The sequence below is a fragment of the Taurulus bubalis genome (assembly GCF_910589615.1).
Source record: "Taurulus bubalis genome assembly, chromosome: 17".
Taxonomy (NCBI): domain Eukaryota; kingdom Metazoa; phylum Chordata; class Actinopteri; order Perciformes; family Cottidae; genus Taurulus; species Taurulus bubalis.
The window spans coordinates 7,126,208-7,146,127 of NC_136605.1; the positions used below are offsets into that span (position 1 = coordinate 7,126,208).

Sequence of the window (19,920 nt, forward strand, 5' to 3'; positions counted from 1 at the left end):
AAATTAAGACTTTAGAATTAACACAATAGTTTCTGTCTTATGCAATAGATTAGCGTCTCTCAAGATCTTTTGTTTACCAGTGAGGGCTTGTAGCATTGTACTCTTCTTTTCAGTGTTTTAAAATACTCTTCCTTGTCTTCTGGCACATCCGCTCCACCGGCCTCCCATTCCTCCTAATTCTGCTATCTGAGTCACAGTCAAAAACCTAAAACCACTCGGTGTCTCCCTTCATATCAAATCCCACCGTCTCCACCGCCTCCTTCGTCCTCCCTCTTAATAATCCACACATTGCAGCTGGATACTGGCATGCTCCCCTACATCCTACTCGTATGTTTGATGCAGTGAGATCAGCACCGGGCACCAGAGGAAGGAAATGCTTTCAGCCTACATAGACTGCATCCGTGGTGGTGCAGAGAAGTGAGGGGGCACCGCGTACCAGCTGAGAGATACGCAGCTTCTGTGCACACCTCTGAAGCATCCTGCACAGAGCCGGGTCCTGCTCTCTGTCAACAGGTTGTTCAAGTTCAGTATCATTCTCAAGCAGACCTGTTCATATTATGTGAAATCTATAAATCAGACCCATAAGGACCCACGGTGACACAGGGGTCACAGGTCCTTTAAATGTTCTGGAAAGTTCCTTATACAGCTTTATCCTTGATTTTAACTCATGAAGTCTCTAAGTGACACCGACTGCACAGCGTGGTGGGTCATGTGACAGGTCATGTGATTTTGTGTTTCCATAACAACATTTCCAAGATGTCTGCTCCAGGTTGTGACAGATCTGAAGGAAGTGCTAAATTTAAAAAAGCTTGTTTTTAGTTGTTAAAGGTAAGATTCACCCGTTTAAGAATTATAATGCTTACATAACATGTCCTTTAATATATTGAACCTGCTGTGAGCACATTTCTTAGAAAAATAAACTGATATATAACAAATCAGATAAAAATCGTTCTGACATATACGTCACATCGGAAATTTAACCTAAAAAATTCACAAAAAACCTGGTGTGATATATATGCACAGTACGAAAAATAATTATGATCTGCTCAGTTAATTTGTCAGAGTCAATGATATTTAGCTAACCAAAGCAGATTAAAAACAATGTAAACCAATGTTTTAATCATTAATGTGACATGCAACATTTCAAATATTTGACACTATTTTGAAAACAATGTCAGAAATATGTTCTATGTGGCCCATTTAATCTGTATTATGTCCCCCATAATGTTCCTTGAAGGAGAAATGGGTCCGGGTTCTTATGCGTCAAGAGTGTTAAATGAGCAATGAAGCGGGGCGCAAGAAGAAGAAACAGACAATTTTATACAAAATACGCAATAAAGAGATGCTTTATTTGTGTCCTATGGTTGATTGAACTATAGAGGACATCCTCTGGACCGAGCTGACCCAGGCTGAGCAAAAGGTTATGGGAACTAATCTGACACCCAGGCCTGATTAGTTGCTATTTATACATCCACACAGTCCAGTCTGCCTGTTCATCTCCTCCTCAGAGGCTGATCTGAATGACTGTCTGATAAGTCTGTCTGCAACACTCAACCTCCTCCTTTTCTCCCATCATACACATCCCAACTTTACTGTTATGGTACAGGCATGTAGTGTCTTTTCAAAACCACCAACACTGTGGCGAAGGCTCCCCTCAGCTGTGAGCGCTGACACTACTGTCTGCGATCATCATTCAAACAAGGCTAAAGGTAATTAATATGGTATAACCATTTTTATAGTCATGCAGTTTAACTTAATCACCTGGAGTCTCCTTGTAAAGCTTGAGCATTATCCCAATTTTCTAAGCCTATCTATTCTCTTCAATCTAAGATGTATTTAAGGCTTTAAAACATCTCATTTTGACTTTTACTTAGTTTGGATTTATGTTAGAAAACTATTTATATGTAACAATGAAAAATTGCCTTTATTAATGGATATCAGGATAAAACACCTAACATAGCATTTTCACTTTTTTGTGCTCAATAACATGTTCTCCTGTTCATATTGACTGACACGTAACCCCAACATTCATGTTCTATCTTTTGGTGGTCTGACCTGATCTGAGGTCACAGTCCTATTGCTTCATTCTCTCCCATTATGTGTGTGAAAGGTGAAACAGTCTCCAGTATTTCACACTCACACGGCCCCGGTCATGTTTCTCGTCATGGACTCAAACAGACTTCTTTCACCTTGTAGTGTACACGCTACCGTCAGAAGCTCCTTCTGTCCGTATGCTTTCTGTTGCCGTTACAGTGCTGTGTGTCCGTCCGCCTCCTCCTTCCTCCTCTGTGAATTGGTCATATGGGCAGATGCACACCCACATCCCTATTTAGAAAGAGAGATTTTGAAAAGAGGTACCCCCTCTATATAATTTAGAGCGGGACGGAAGGAGTGCATGAGGGAGGGAGCACTGAGGGGGCAAAAGGGGAGCTGTGTGTGAGGGCCGGAGGGGATGGAGCGGTTTCCATAGAAACTGTTTTGCTCAATTCATATTTCATAATACTCATATGGATGAAGGATGAAGGAATCCAAAATCAAACTAGAACATGTCTCTTGGGGTCTCTCTATTGAGAATAGGGAGACTGTGTCAATCTTCAGAGCGGCTGTGAGAGAAACCAGAAGAGATTGTTGATTGTTGTCCCATCCTTTGCAGTTGACGGGATGCCCAGGTGGCCCATGGGGGTTGGGTCGCTGTCCCTTAACCTCAATGCAATGATACCTTGTTTCATGTCACTCCCATCTTTCTGACCCCTCGCTTCCTGTCATCTCTCTGCTCTCCATAAAGGCATAACATGTTCATTCAGCCCAACAGACTTCTTCTCCATCATCAAGTTGAATGAGCTGAAACCAGAAGGTTCACTCAAAGACACTTCAACCATAGTCGTAGCGCTGAAACCTGGTTTCCTCGTCCGGAAGATCTGCACAGTCCCAGGTCACACTGACATCGGGCCACTATTCATCCACAGTATGTGAGAGGGAGTCCACTGCAACGCCACAGCACTTGAAGCTGGAGAGCAACTCGGCACAGAATGACAGGGCAGAAACGCTGCTGCCGCTGCAACCGTTCAAAGCAGCACTTCTCTTCCTGCTGTGGAGAGTTGACTGTGTTGGAGTAAAAGTAGAAGGGATTATGTTTCCAGGCCTTTGTCATTGTGTGCTTGGTGATTCACGGTTTTAAACTATGACGGCAACTCAACCGCTTTGTTTTCCGAGCCCCCGTTTTCCTTTTGTCTCTCACCTGTTACTGTATCATCTCTGTTGTTCCTCGAAGAGTCAGGCTCGAAATCATGACTCAAACTTGCTTACATGGGCACATCAGGCATCATTCAACACCTACACATGCCGAGAGCGCCAGACAAAGTGGCAGCCCCCCTGTAGTCTCCTCTCTTTTACTCTCTTTGTCTTTCTTTTATCTGTTGCTCTTCTTTTTCCCTCTCCTCCTTCATACCTCCCTCCCTCCCTTCCAAACCCATGCTCTGCAGAGGGGAGGTTGACACAGCGTTTTCAGCCGGCGGTGTACGAGTGCACAGAGAGCGCGGCACAGGCAGGATTATAGTCAGCGAAGGAGGCAGCAGAGGACAATAACGGATTCAAGGAGGGAAACAACAGGGATGAAGAGGAAACTAGAAGAGAGAAAGAGTGGAGAAAGGAGAGAGGATCTCACGGACCGTGAATCTCAGGATGCGGGACCTTTTTGCCTTGGACAGTGAAAGGGGGATTCTTGAAGTGAAGTGCAAGTGACAGAACTATCTTGCAGGGTGAGTTTGTATTTGTATTTCAGTGTCAGGAGACGTGCACAATAATAATTATAATAACTCGCTGGATTAAGTTTGTTTTATTCGTCACAACTTTGCACTACAGATGACAGACATAAAGAGCAGTTCTAGTTTTTACCTTCAAACAGTTCACACTCTGTCACAGTTATCATGTATAAGCACTGTGTGTGTGTGTGTGTGTGTGTGTGTGTGTGTGTGTGTGTCCTCCATACCTTGAGGAAATGCACCTGTTGATCAACTTCATACTTTTGTTGTGGTTAGTGTTGTGTTTGTGCATCTTAAAGTCAAATTTAAAAGAAATCTTCAACGAGTAAAGGGAGAGTTGGAACACAGATAGTATACATGATCAATAGTACATGATCAGCTTGGATCAATACAAAACAAAACAAAAAATCACAATTTTGGGTCACAAAAAAAAAGCAAAAGATCTCGTATATAAATCTATCGGAGGGGAACCTGGGAATAAAGTGATCTTTTTAGTTTGAATAAAGATGGTTGAGGAGAATATAATTGATCTATTATTGCATTAATCACATGGCTCTGACCTAAAGTTGTCTTATATTTAGACAACAGCATCGACCAGGACTGTTAAGATAAATAAATACATTTCACCTCTAAAAAATTGACCAGCAGCAACACCTGAGAAAGAAAGACTTTCACTTTCCAATTAAAGGCAAATAAATGTTAATGTTCATTAACTTTGCTTGAGTTTCATAAATGTTACTTTTCACCGAATCCTTTACAGTTGGACGTATTGCACCTGATCTATCACATGAACTATGGGAAATGCAATATGTTTTTGCAAAGATTAAAAATGGACAACATGGGAAAAAGAGAAATCTGAAACCAGGCCAACACGGAGGTTGTCTGGGATGCGAGCGTGGGAATCTTCTCCTCTGTGGGCCGGCTCGTGACAAGAAGAGGTGAAACCAGGGTTATGTATCGCTTATGTTCACGTCACACAAACTAGTTCTCCAAAACAAAATAAGGAGGAAGTGAACCTGCTCAGTGCAGTGATTGGAACACAAAGGCCTGAGTCACCTTACAGACGGACTCAGCAGGTCCTCCACTTGGGGGAATTATACTAATGTTTTGCATGTGCTTCCATTGATAGACTGGATTTATCTAGCAAGATTATTCTGCCAGTAGTTTTCAACAATCATCTTGACGATCAAACTAAGAAGAAGAAAAAAAAACATGTTACGGTTACATAATTCGCCGTTGGATGCATCAGGTAATTTCATACAAACCTTTCAGAAATAGTACAGGTTTTTTTTTCCTTCTCTTTTCTATGACCAGTTACGTCCAGAATATCCTAAAAAATGACTCAGACCACTTTGCATAGTTACTCAACTACAGTTGCCATATCTGCCAGAACATAACGTTCAGGTAGTCACACTTACATCATTTATTTCTGCAGCAGATGTAATATTGCGTCTCATGAGGATGATTACCGGAGGCTTTAGGGAGTGGACACTGCATCTTAATCCCCACCCAACCTTCTTCTCTTTGTCTTCCATCTCTTTTGGGATTAACAGTCATGAAATCTCCAGGAAGTGACTCCACCTTTCTTATATCAGTGTGACAGATTATGACTATTAATCTGTGAATGTATGAGATTAGGGAGAAGTTAGTGACGTAAGGACACAAGTGTACACACTAATGCATGCACAGTAAGGTAGTGAAGGCAGAACATGAGAAAGTATTTCATACAGAGACACAGAAACAGGGCTGCAACTAACGATCACTTCTTCAATCAGTAGAAACAGTGTTTAGTTTATAAAATAACAGAAAATGTGAAGAAGAAAAAAAACTTCTTAAACTTGCTTATTTTGTTTGAGCAACACAATGGATTTTGGAAAAAGCAAGTCACTAAACTCGTGTAAATCCACTAATCATATCAGGACACAATTTGCTCCATCTCAACATACTTTTATCTTTCTATCAATGTCTACCGCTCTCTCGATCCCCAACCCCAAGACAAAGATAATAACATAAATATAATCTCAAATCTAAACTCGATTCAGAACCAAAAGTAATGAGCACAGAGAAGTCTTCAGTTCTTTTTTGTAATTAATGAACTCCTCTTGCTCTCAGTGTCCCTGGTCAAATCATTAGGACGATAAATGGGATAGAGCAAAACATAAAAGCTTTTTGAGAATGCGTTTATGACCTATAAGTCTTTGACTCCAGATGTCTTTTATCCTCATCCACGGTGCCACTCAGTAATCAAGAAAGTCCACTAAGACTCACCTCCTGTATCTACTTCAAGCTGAATGTAGACGCTGCCTCTCCTCCCCTCTCTCTCCCTTCCTGACTCATGTTATGAGAGCACTTAATACTGTGTTTCACCACAATGTTTCTGGTGACTCTCTCCACTGCTCTCCATCCCCCAAATGCCAAAGTAGATGTGTTCCTATGGAAACCGGCTTCACTGGAAGTCCCAGTTTTACCTGCATGGTGACCATTAACTGGTTTGCATTGTGTGTGTGTGTGTGTGTGTGTGTGTGTGTGTGTGTGTGTCGTATACCTGCGCTCTGCCTGTCCGGCCTCATTACTGGTTATAACATCTTTGCACCGAGAGGCAGACACCGCTGATGATGGATGGTGAGCTGGTTGCATTTTCCTTAAATAGATGCAGCTTGGAGGTGGGGGGGATAATATTTCACAGCTGTGTAGTTGGGAGCATCTGTGTGGAGACAGACCACAAATCAAAGAGGAAAATATAATCCTCATATACACGTATAAATACAGATATGGATTGCCATTGCAGAGAAATGAAGATACAGATCCTCCTCTCTTCATGATGTTCAGTAAATTGAGCTTATTCATTCTCTTAAAATGCATTTGATGCGTAAAGAAAAAAGGAAACCACTGCAGGCTTCCGCTTGGATTTACTATCTGCTTTACATCACAGATTTTATGAAGGAACGATTATGTGACAGGATTTTCTTTGTATTTCTAGACAGACAGTTTTTGTGATAAAAAAAACAAAACACTTAAGCTATGCTCATGTTGTTTAAGATTTAAGGTCTTCCCGGAGAAAGATTGTTGAGTTTGTATCCTTTGTCACAGAAGAGAATTTTATTTGCTGTTCATACAAGGATTAAATGATATCTGAACACATTCTAGGTTTGTAGCCTTATGAAATAAACTCCTGTGTATCTTTTTGACAAACAAAAGGTTTGCTCAAATCTGGGATCCTTTGATGTCTCAGAAAGTAAATTCATGGTTCTTATCAAAAGTGGTCTTTACATAAAGAAGCTCACGTGATTAAAAGTGATCACATGTATTGATAGGTGACTGCATGGTACTCAAACTCAAACCGTCAGTGATCAATAATTCTCCAACTTGCTGTTCACACAAAAATATTATTCTAGCCACTTTTAAGTCAATTTGATTTCCAGTCTGCGCAGAATTAAGTACATCTCAATAATGTCATACTAATATCCCAGATTTATGTGAACAGCATCTAAATGAGTTAGAATGTGATGCTCATTTTGACTCTGAATCTTTAAACTAGATTTTTTTAAGTTGGAAAGAAAGAAACAAAGCGGCCAACGAGAGCATTTCAATACATTCTTTCTTAGTGGAGTGTGTTGTTTATTGGTTTCCGTGTGTGTGAGAGTGAGTGTTTAATATGCTTAATCTTTTGGTTTGAGGATAATAGACTCTTGAGATGATTCCTTATAATGTAACCAAAGCAAACACTTTGGTTTATCTATAATTGAGTGTAGATGAAATGTGAAACAGCCACTTACACCCACATGCAACATTACAACTCTGTTCTCAAGAGTGCAGTCGCAGTTCTTTAAGAAGTTAGTCATCCACATCTTTAGCTCACGTAAAGCAGACTAGAAACACAGACCAACAGTTTGCAAAGAGATGAACTGCGATTAAATCGTGTACGGTTAGGTTTTTATAAAAGTTAAAGAAGGAAATGTTTTGCAGGTATTTTTACATGACCTGATACGGACTGATTCCGTTCCTCTCTGTCTCGCTCCTGCAGTGGTCTCCTCAGTGCACCAGCTCCACCTCCATGGTGGTGACCTGCAAGACCGAGTCTGGCCTCCCACCCGGACCCCGTACCAGAGACCACTGGTGCCATGGGAACAAATAGGTTCAACAGGTGAATGATTCACTCCTCGGCTATCACTGTGCTATTCATTCTTCATTTTATTAAGTGGTCTGAATCTGCTCTTCAATTTCCTCATTTCTGTGTGTGTTACTGTTCCTTTGCCACCAAGCTCACTGAAGTCACTTTAAAAAAAAATACAGCAGAGCGGGAATCTTATGTTTAGTGTTACTGCACAATTTATTAGGATTATCCTGGAAACTGCTGTTGTTTTAAACGGTAGCTCTGATTGGACATGACGCCTTTATTTGTTCTTTGTCATATATATTAATCAATTGAATTTGTGTGGGAGTTACAGTGTCGACGGGACAGATGCAACAGATGCTTTACAGAAACTATTTGTTCCTTTTGTAAAGTTCTCTTTACACGGACGGTAAGAATGGGTTGGATAATTTGGTGATCTAGTCGGGGTGAGTCAGGTCCGGCTCAGGGATATTTACAGCGAGCACATCCTCAGAAAGGCCAAGGCCGTCCTGCCCGCTCCTGCCTTCAGCCAGCTGCAACAGATCGCCGGATTAGAGAACAAGAAGGCTGAAGGTTGTTGTATTAATGGTCATCACTACGCTGAACATTGAAGCGTATGCACATTATTAGCCTGCCACATTAACAGTATTTTCATTTGATACCATCTCCGTTGTGAGGGTTTAGATGTCTCATAGTTTGGGTTTCCTTTTGTCTTACAGTTTTGGGCGGTTGTTCCAACTGTCTTATTGTCTTCTTTCTTTGTGTGGCGTTTTAAAGCCCACGTAAAATGTTCCCTTCAAGGAACAATAAAGATTGACTGATCTCTTATGAGTGAGTTAATGAATGATTAAATGGGGGTGTTAACATTCATCTATAACAGGTAACATATATGTTGGTCCATCTAAAAACAGGTTGTCTGACTGACACTGACTCAGATATAATCCTGTAATCTGTGATGACCGGCAATCCTTCTCACGTAGATAAACTGAACTCACCTTTCCAGCTAGTAATCCTCCATGTAAAGGAGAGAGGTTAGGTCGTTCGATACACTCAGATGACCGGGAGTTTGGTCAATTAGTTTCCAATGTGATACTGTTGCCAACCCTCGCATCCCTGATGAGTCAGGTATTATCTTCTTGTCGCTGTCAATGAGAAGGTGCATATGTCTTTGTGTGCTTTAAATGGTACACAAGGTCCATACATTTTTCCTACATTTTGTGCACACTCAAATTTGAATGATACAGATATCAACTTTTTGAATCCCAATCTCCTCCTCTCTGTTGGCCTGACAGGTACGGCATTGTGTCAGACATTTTATCGGAGGAGGCGCGCCAGAAGATCGCCAGCTCAGGACTCCATAACGGCCACAGTTCCCTCAACTTCCGACTGCACTCGCCCTGCCACGCAGAGACCGAAGACAGCAGGAAGAGCTCGGGAGCCTCTGCTGCCGTGCCCAGCGAAAGGGGACAAGGAGGGATGAATAACTACAACGGGAAGATTCTGACAAGGGGCTCCAGCCAAGTACGGAGCCGGTTTGTAAAGAAGAATGGACAATGTAACGTTCTGTTCACCAACATGGATGAAAAGAGGCAGCGCTACCTAGCTGACATCTTCACCACCTGCGTGGACATCCGCTGGAGATACCTTCTGCTTATATTCTGCGGCAGCTTTCTGGTCTCGTGGCTTTTCTTCGGCATCATCTTCTTCAGTGTCTCCCTGGTGCACGGGGACTTTGAGGAGCAACCGATGGGGAAGGGCGACGGGCCGCTGGCGGCGGCGGGACTGCACGGGCCCACCTCTGGACACCCATCTGGAGGGCCGACACAAAGGATGCCCTGCATACTCCATGTCCGCGGCTTTGTCGGGGCGCTCCTGTTCTCCATGGAGACCCAGACCACCATCGGTTACGGCTGGCGCTGCGTTACCGAGGAGTGCCCCGTCGCTGTGATGACAGTCGTGGTCCAGTCCATTGTGGGCTGCATCATTGACTCTTTCATGATTGGCACCATCATGGCCAAGATGGCGCGGCCAAAGAAGAGGAACCAGACCCTCGTGTTCTCTAAAAATGCTGTCATCGCCCTGCGCGATGGAAAGCTGTGCCTCATGTGGAGGGTCGGCAACCTGCGGAAGAGCCACATCGTGGAGGCTCATGTCCGGGCCCAGCTCATACGCTCATACGTCACAGCTGAGGGAGAGTTCATCCCCTTGGAGCAGATGGACCTCAATGTGGGCTACGATGAGGGCACGGACAGATTGTTTCTAGTGTCCCCGCTGGTTATAATCCACGAGATAGATAAAGACAGCCCCTTGTACACTTTAAGCCGAGCTGATCTGGAGGCAGATGACTTTGAGATTGTCGTGATCTTGGAGGGGATGGTGGAGGCCACGGCCATGACCACCCAGGTCCGTAGCTCCTACCTTGCCAGAGAGGTCTTCTGGGGTCACAGGTTTGAGCCTGTGACCTATGAGGACCAGGACCGCTACAAGGTAGACTACGCTCGCTTCCACAAGACCTACGAGGTGCCGTCGACGCCCCACGTCAGCGCCAAAGAGCTCGACGAGGTCGTCAGCCGGGCCTCCTTTGCCGCTTCTCCCGTCCCGGCCTATAGATCCACCCAAGACTTGATTCCCAGGTCGCTGAGCGCCTTCTGTTATGAGAACGAGGTGGCACTGAGCTGCGGGGAGGAGGAGGATGACATCTTCGACGCCCAGATTGTGGGGAAGGAGAGAGCAGAGGAGAGGAGGACTTCAGTGTCTGTAGACTTCCAAAATATGTTCCAGGACACAGCGACCATGACATCTGGCAGTCACAGCGTCATGTGTGTTCTGGACATGGACAACAACCAGATGGAGTTTGACATCTTGCAGACTGCCATCCCTCTTGATCCAGTGTCCTATAAGAGTGAGCAAGACATCTAAAGATTGTTTTGTGCCCCTCTTGTATTTCACCCACAAATCCTTTCAACTTCTTCTACAGTGAGTTGGACCTAAGTAGGGTATGCTTGGTGAAATTTGTATTTGCATGTCCAGAAATGAAAACCCCCTTTGCCTTGTCTGTTTTGATTTACATTTATATTCGTTTTTTTTTCTTCTCTCAATGAGATTAGAAATGACGAAAACAGAGCAAACATTCCGAAATAACTTTTGGCACATGCAACTGCACACCTTGAAGAGCCATAATGATCTACCAGACGGATTCTGCAGGAGGACCAAGGATCTCCAACAAAGCACTGAAAGGCTTTTATAAGATGTCATAAACAAAGGGAAGAACAATGGCAGTGTACGAAACTTAACTCGTGTTTTGGACTGTTTGTACATTTGATTAGTTAAACTTTATTTAAGAAGTTCATTTTTGTGTGTGCGGATGTAAACAAGATATTGTATGAAAGCAATAGCAGTTTGGAAGTGATTCTCTTCCTTTTCGAAGAGTGAGCCCAAGACTGAGATGGTGAATTGTTAAAATGCACTGTTTAAATTTATGCTTAATAATCTCCATGTTGTTCATGTGTGCAATAGTTCCCTGAACAGTCAGCTTTTTGCACAACTGCCTGTTTGGTTAAATCTTTTTCAGTAATTCATCAAACAAATCCTCCCTTTATAGTTCAAAGATCTTAAGAAGAGTATAACTCATATAACTTTACTAATATTTATCAATGCAACGCAAAATAGACCCTTTGTTCACTTTATGGATCACTTTTTTCTTGGTTTGTTTCTTGCGGAGGCTGCAGCCTGTGACCACAAAAACAATGCTGGGAGGTGGCTTTAATTCATGTTGGTGCTGATGTTGTTCTCCAAAGGTTCTGGAGGAGGAGAGCAAAACACTGAGCGCCTCTGATTCATCACATGGTAAGGGTGCATGCGGCCTAAAATGTATAATCAGTCTTTGATAGCAGAAAGGTGTGAAGCTATACTGTAAAGCACAACAGGAAACAAAGGGATGAAGGCTGAGGAGTGCAGTGTAATTGCGCAGTGGGGATAAAGTCAAGTATATGTCAGGTAAATTGCAGTGAATCAAATGGTAGACATTTAAAAAACAGTTGCCCTCCTTTTTGCGGGAGCAGCAAACCAGCAGGTTCAGCATACAAGGAGAAGCAGATGGTACCTATAATTAAACATCATTTTACTGACAGTATAATCAACTGTCGCACTTTCTCCCATCTGGTATAGTTCAAACTGAACTGAATCCAGCAAACATTTAACTTCCGTGAGACCATTAATTATGAAAGTACTGTCGCCTTTAGATAGAGTCGCACCGCTATCACAATAGTCGACCTGCTGCACCAGATCATACTGCAACTCCTATTCTTGACTTTTATTGTTGTTTTCTTTCTGGTTTTATTGCTTCAAGTGTTGTGGGCTTTCAATCAATCAATATGGCCGCGAGAGACTGACTGTAGGAAGAAGTTTTCATTGCAATACTTGCTTAAGATCTCTAGCATTTCTTGAAATGTCTGCATGCCCTGTGTGTAGGTACTGGCTCACTGCTCCACATTTTACTGAGACACCTAAGGGAGCCATCGTTAAAGTCATCAGGGCCACCTGTGCGATTTCTGCTGGGACAAGGACTGAAGGCTCACATCCTAATTAGTGCTTTATTAGACACAGCTGTTAAAACCTATGCAGACAGCTTCAGAATTAAAAGCAACAAATCTACAGAGCAGTATGTTTAATTGACCTAATTCCCCCCCAAAAATAAAAAAGGTACACAGCTGACTGTCTTTCCTACTTTTACTATCTAATTTGAGGTTATTCATAATGAAATTAGCATAACATTGCTTGGGATCAACTGCAAATTTTGAATAAATAAATAATACTCCTCAAATGTTGACTGGTGGTGCATAACAGTCTTTCTGTAATGGTGGTTTTGGATTAAAAAGTAGTTAATATTTTAACTTGGGTACAGAAGGGAAGCCAATTGAACCAATTTGTGAAACAGAGAGCTTATTTTGTTATCTTTGCTTGCTGCTTTGTAGAATTCTATTGATAAAAATCCACTAAGCAAACTATTGTGCTACTGAAATAATCCTCACGTACAAAGCACTTTTTTCTTCCTTGTATACCTTTTGATGTTGCAAATAAATATTTATCTTATTCTGGTTGTTAGTCCTTTTTGGAAACCTGGTAAAAGATACATAATACAAATAGATTTGCAAATTTAAAAAACAAGAATACTCTACTGATGCAGCAATGAGTGCTGAAGCTCCACAGCCACTAGATGCCTCTGCAGCCATTTGTATTGTAGAGAAGCAGCAGAGGAACACACTGCACCACGTGCTCCCTCTAGCGGTGAACCAAGGAAGCAGCACAGGATTTCAAACTTGCATCATGACGTCTAAACTCAAGAATGTTTCGAGAAAAATGCATTAAGATGATTATCAAGACCCCAAAGAACAAAAGTTGGATTATTTCCCGCCTGAAAAGCTCAAGAACATTGAGTGAGGAGGGAGGGCTGCCTGCTTCCACTCGGGGGCATCGCAGTGGCTGTGGCGTCTCACAAGACACAACATAATGGTGCCCTGATGAATCCTCAATAAACACTGCCGATGGCTGTCGCTGAACTGATCTGACTCATATTTCTAAAAGTGGCTCGCAATTTATGAGAACGCCACACTATGTACCAATTAGCCAATTAGCCAAGGTAGAAGAACAGGTGTGCTGTACTTACTGTGAGAACAAATATATTTTGTATATATATTATTGCATTTTGTGCCATTTCTATTCAAACTAAATGAATGGAGCCTTTTTTTGGCTGTTTTTCTGTAACACCGCCAAAGTTACTTACACACATGCACAAACCTGTCTACGGCTGGCCAGGTACAGAGTGACACCTTCGCTAACGCTGCTCTTTAACCTGTTAAGCCCTAGCGTCCCCCAATCGGGGGACCCTTTTATATCAGGAAAATCAAGACAAAATCATGGTATAAATCCCTCCCCCCCCCCAAAAAAAACATGTTAGGTATCAAATTAAACATAAAAATCAGGGCTACAATAATATATAATCCTTATGTACAGCCTCTAAACACAACTCAAACAATAAATAGGATTAGGGGTTAGGGTTAGGGTTATTAGGGTTAGGGTTAGGGATAGGGCTTAAAGGGCTACCAAGGGCTTCTGAGGTAGTGTCTTACATGCCTGGGACATGTAAGACATCTCATTTGGACTCTTGTCTTAGAGGCTTCCAAACTTTATGACTAACTTCGACCATGGTCTGCAAATTGAATGTAGCAAACAGTTTGTGCAGTGGAGGTCTGTGACCCCCTGCTGGCCCGTTTCAGTAACAAGGACAGAATTTCTTTGTACCACAGTCACCTCCTGGTCTGTTGACGAAAAGGCCCGAGTTTCAAGACTAACTGGGTCATGACAGAACGAATGCCAACGAAGAAACCAACAAACCGCCAGGTGTGCCCAGATGTGGAAACATTATCAGTCAATAGTTTTAGAAGATTATGTAAAACATAATTGTTTTAGATGATTGAAAATAGCAAGAAATCTAATCGGAAAAACAAACAGTATGTGGATGTGAAGTTAAAAAAAGAGGATTGCCTGAGGAGAATATTTCTAAAGTTATGGTTTGTGTACATTTTGTTCCATGAGAAGCAGCCGTTGACATTGTAGCTGTATCTGCATAAGATGCTCTGGGATTACAGATTCTTGCTCCGATTTTTAACCTTAGTTACTTTGAGCAGAAGAAGCAAAGGACGAAGGAGAAGAATTTGAAAGAGACACCAAACCTCCGAACATTAGACTTGTTGACAGTTGGATCAGAAGTATCTATCAGGGGAATTTGGCTTGTGTGCAGTAATTCCACTGCAAATCTCAGGTGCTCCTTGAAATAAAGACTCCTAAGGAATTTGTGAGAGGGTTCAGTGAGGCTCCACCTCAATGCAGACAGAACCAGGCTCATTGCAGCTGATATGAAATGAGCTTTGGGGAGCTTCCGCATACAGAGCAGCTCCCTGCATGTCCTGACCTCTGACACCGTGAGGATATCAGCACTGCGTTTCGACAAACAGCACCTACAGCTGTGTTTGCAGGGTTACTTTCCTGACATCAATATGTAAAGTATCTCCATTTTCCCCCATAATTAAATAATTTCTGTCCAGATTTTAATCAAGTTAAAAATCACCCTGTGTCTGGCTAACAAGAGACTTCCCCCTTTCAGGTTGTCCTGTCTTGATCTTCCTTTAATTACATATCCTCCATCCCTGTCTTGTCAGCTAGTCGCTGTTCCCATGCCCACACATTGGACCTCTGAACCTCAGGAGAACTGGAGAGGCATTTCTGTCGGTGGAGGAAAAGATGAAAAGAGGGAAATGAGGAGGAAGGGGCAAGCTGCTCAGTGACCGCAGGCCTGGAGGCTATCGGCTTTTCATTAGCCGGTAAGTGAGTGAGTGAAGGACTGTGATCGGTGGAATGGTAAAATAGGAGAAGCCATGCTGGGCCACGTCGGCTATTAGGGTGATTTGGGGGCTCCCACTGACTCCCATTGTGCATTGTCTCCGAAGTGAGCAACCGAGGCTCAACAGTGAGCCTTTGTGTGGGGCATTTAACTGCCTGTTAGCATGCTAATTATGGGATGTGTGTGTGTGTGTGTGTGTGTGTGCGGTAGTGTGCGTGCGGTAGTGTGCGTCCATCATCTTCTCGACCTTTCCATCCCTCCATCTCTCTCCTGGGATTTAAACTTCTCCAATTCCTCTTCCCATGTAGAATCTTTACTATCTTCCCCCCCAAGGCATCAGCGCACCACTGATCTCTGTGTTACTGTTTTACCCCCGTTTCAACCTCGGTCCTTTTGTTTCCATTTTCTTCTGTCTTTATTTCTACATCTCTGTGCTCCCAGTGTTTTATTTATTCTTTTTTTTTTTATTAATCAGCTGCCTCTGATTCTGCTACGCTTGAATCCGCTTCGCTCTCACTCCGACATTTAAACAAGCCTCTCTCACACTCAGTGTGGGACATTATCCTCACATTTAGCTGTGGAAAACCCCCATTTCAGACATACCCCTCTTTCATAAGCGACAACTTCTCCTGAAAACTTCTACGGCCATCTGTGCTCCGTTCTCACCTGTCTCCCTGTCGTTGTATCAGGGGTGTATGATTACAGATTCCAAAAATATTTTGGGCCAAAGAGAGCCTTCCTTGAAGAGAGAAGAACGAGGCCGGCAGCACGCTTTCCAAGAGTTGGACACAACGGCATGAAAACAGTTCAAACACATTACAATGAATCTGTTATTTTGTAAACCACTGCGTTATATTACACAGGTGATTGGTAGCCAGGTAGCACTGCGCATACATTGTGCACCTATTATGTTTATTTTTTTAAGATTAAGATAATCTTTCTTTATTGGACTCCTGTTTCTGGGACTTTAGAAAACCGTTTGGACCCTCACCTCTAACAACTACTTCTGATGTTGTCCTTTTGCTCCTAGAAGCAATAGACAGTCGACTAGAGATCTTATGCAGTTTCTCCACCTAGAAAAGAAAACAGAAGATGCTCTTCGAGGCTCAACTGACTGAATTGGGTGATCTCCTGCTGGACTGTATCCACGCTCCATTAAGCCTAGACTTATCATTTGGATAGATGCTTTATTATTGTTGTTTGTAAAGACGATGCCATGATTTGTAATGCTCTCTGAAAAAATACACTTTTTCTCTTTCTTTTTGCCTGTTGTCAGAAATAGCACTGTTTATGCAATGTTTTTCTGCACTTATAAATACAGTAATTGTCTTTCTTTTTTGGCCAGAGAATTAAAGCGGAGATGGGAAGCCACACACACACACACACACACACACACACACACACACACACACACACACACACACACACACACACACACACACACACACACACACACACACAATATAAAGGTCAGGTCTAGCCTTTGTGTTGCATACTTGCAATAAAAGCTAAGTGAAATATGCAATGATAAATTCATGCCAGAATACATTTATAATCCTAAATGTTTCACTTTTGCCACAAAAATATTCCACAGAACACAAACTCTGCGTGTCTCGTTATCCAGACGTCCATTCAGACTGAATCCTATCACTGAATTGTATTTTAATGAGCTGTGCTTTGTCTCTTGCATTTTAATATTAGCAACAAACACTGTTAGAGAATATGTAGCTAAAACTGTAAGAAGGCGTTTCCATCCCAAGTCTCTCTCTCTCCTCCATTGAATATCGATGGAGAGCCATGGTCAACACTTGGTGTCCATGTAGGTTAGTATGTCAACCAAACGAATCAACAGGCTCTGATGTCACTTGATATCGTTGAAATTGAATTATTGTAGCTGATCAGAATGAAGTACATCTGAACAGACACAACTCTGATCGGTAACAAGCGTCTCTCACTGACCACAACAAGGGCGGCTTTGTCTGTTGGGCCTGATAACTTGAACCCTCACACTGATGTTATTTCTGATATATGCTCGATTAGACTTAATGTGAGTAACTGGGTTACAGGTGCTGAAAATAAAAAAAGGTCCATAGCTCAAGCAGTAAAATCGTGCTGCAGTTTTTTGATGTAGATGTGTATTTATTTGCTGTGTCTATTCATGAAAATGCATGCACTATGTATCATAAACGTAAAAGAGCAAACAATGGGAACAAATGCTCTTTTAGGTTCCTCAGCTTAACTACAATGGACTTGTCTCATCACAGTTTTTCAATTTTAATGGCTGTTCGTCAGACACTTTTTGAATGTATGATGTCTGTAAATTATCTTGTGCTGTTGCACGAGGGGATTTGTCACAGTTATTACAATTGCTCTCTTTGAACTAGATCAATAATCGTCACATTTTGTACTCTCTTCCTAAACAGATATGATTTGTTCTTGGATTTGTTGTCCTCGAATATACACCAACTAAGAGATTCATGTTCATTATTGTCCGCTTTAATGGGCAATAAACGTATTTAATTGTCTAGTGTCGTCTCTTGATTTGTTGCCCACATTATGTTTGATCTTTCTGTATGTGAACAACTTTTGTTTTTCCAGTGTGCACCGAAAAACACTGCATGCACATGTGACTGTCTGCTTGTTTGTGTGTGTGTGTCTGTGTGTGTGTGTGTGTGTGTGTGTGTGTGTGTGTGTGTTTGCCTGTCAACTGTTGGGTACGCAGATGCATTTCTGCAGTAGTTTTCGCGTCTGCCTGTATATTGTAGTTGTGTGTGTGTGTGTGTGTGTGTGTGTGTGTGTGTGTGTGTGTGTGTGTGTGCAGCTGTGGGCCCTGTGTTTGAACTCTAGCTCACATGGGCAGAGTGAGGGAAGGCCGCAGGGTGAGAAGGCAATGGGAGAGGGGACTGATGTCCGACAAACTCGCCATCTCCCTCTCCCCTTTCATCTCCCTCTCCCAGCACCGAACAACGAACTCTTTCATTCAGGCATCTTTGCGGCCAGCCGCCCCCAGACCCTCGAGGCCCCCACCCGTTCACGCTGCTTAATTCAATGTTCCGAGAAAAACTCATGATTGGAAAGTGACTCTGTTACCCTCCTCCTTTTTCCATATCTCCTCCTCCGAAGAAGCATCACCCCTCTTCCTGTTCTCCTCGCTCACCCCCCCTCGCATCAAAACAGCTTCTGTCCTGTAAACACAAAGGAAGTAAAAACCCAGGTCAATCCACTCTCAGAGATGGACGATACAGTGGAGCATTCGATGATTGGTTCAATTAAGATGTTGGAGCATTAAATTACTGATGTTACATTACGTATTGTAGTGCTCTGAATGCAATGCTGGTCCCTTTCTAAGGACCAGCATTCACTCATCCTGATGCAAGAAATGAGTTTCTCAGAAACAAGAGTATATCCATTGAGGGACGGAGAAGAATGACTCAGCAGCTCTTCATCTGCAAAATGGCATAACTGAGGAACAAAAGTGACCTACTTTAGCTCCTTCAGTACAACAATAACTGGAAAGTGAATTCATTCCAGCTGTCTATGTTTCTACTCCACTTGCATCAGAGTCTTAAAACAACAAATATTATATTGACAATAAATAGACAAAATACATGCCAACATACATGTATAGTATATAGACAAAGAAACAATACTGTCTGAGAAACAAAGCATGTAAAAATACACACAGCACATACGGTAGCAACTTCATTCCACAATATGTCTGATCAAAACCAATAGATCCAGACACAAGTCTAACATGAGCCATCATCAGGACCAAAGCTGGCAATCTGTTTACTTTAGGAGCAAAATCTTTTCACTCCACGCCACTTTATTAGGTACAGCTAGCTTAAATTAATGCAGACGAATGCAGTCCTGCAGTACATTCTACATATAATGTTTTATTTGTTGTTGAAACAGTTTAATAGAGGTAATTATTTGACTTTAAGGTCATTTTGAAAGCTGATAAGTGTTTATTTGACCACCCTATTTATTGATTTAAATGAGGGTGGACTGACAACAATGTCAAACTATTTATCTTACTCGAGTGAAACTGATCTGAACTGATCTCCGTCTGCAACAGTTAAATATTTAACCCCTGGTTGAAATGTTGGTGAAAGAACTCTTCACATCAACAACTAAATGTAATAACACACGACAGATGTGCTCCAGATGTGCTCCATTACAAGTGTTACCTAAAGTATTGGGACTGAAAATGCTCATCCTGCATAATTGTATTATTGTATATTGATGTATCATTGGTTTATTAATAGTGATGCATGATAACGTTGAGGCTGCGCATTTAATGTTGAATTACACTTTGAATTACAATTATATTTACTGCCAGGTAGTTTAAGAATGCATCAGATTTTATGAGCAAATTATGTTTCGTATGATCGTTCCGAGCAAAACAAGTTAAAAGCAATTTCCCTCTTAAATGTCGTAAACACGCAGAAATATAAATACGCATGAAATTGACATTTTCAAGTGAAGCACAAAAGTCAGCGGAGCAGTAAGGTACATGCAGTACTGGAGTGAATGTACTTTCCACCACTGTATGCAAGTATCTGAAATACATATTCTTGTTCTCAGCTCGCAGGACGTCAAGCTAAATTAGATATTTAATGAGAATTTTGTTTTGTGTCCCGGGG

The 19,920-nt window shown here is 42.2% G+C and overlaps 1 protein-coding gene across 1 annotated transcript; it reads left to right on the forward strand.

Annotated features, from left to right (window-relative positions):
- Positions 1-7,882: 7,882 nt before the first annotated feature.
- Positions 7,883-10,794, forward strand: kcnj4 (potassium inwardly rectifying channel subfamily J member 4; the record flags this gene model as incomplete). The annotated part of the gene is made up of 2 exons (XM_079233006.1): positions 7,883-7,905; positions 9,168-10,794. 2 exons carry the CDS (start codon positions 7,883-7,885, stop codon positions 10,792-10,794), a joined length of 1,650 nt encoding a protein of 549 aa, XP_079089132.1.
- Positions 10,795-19,920: the final 9,126 nt, after the last annotated feature.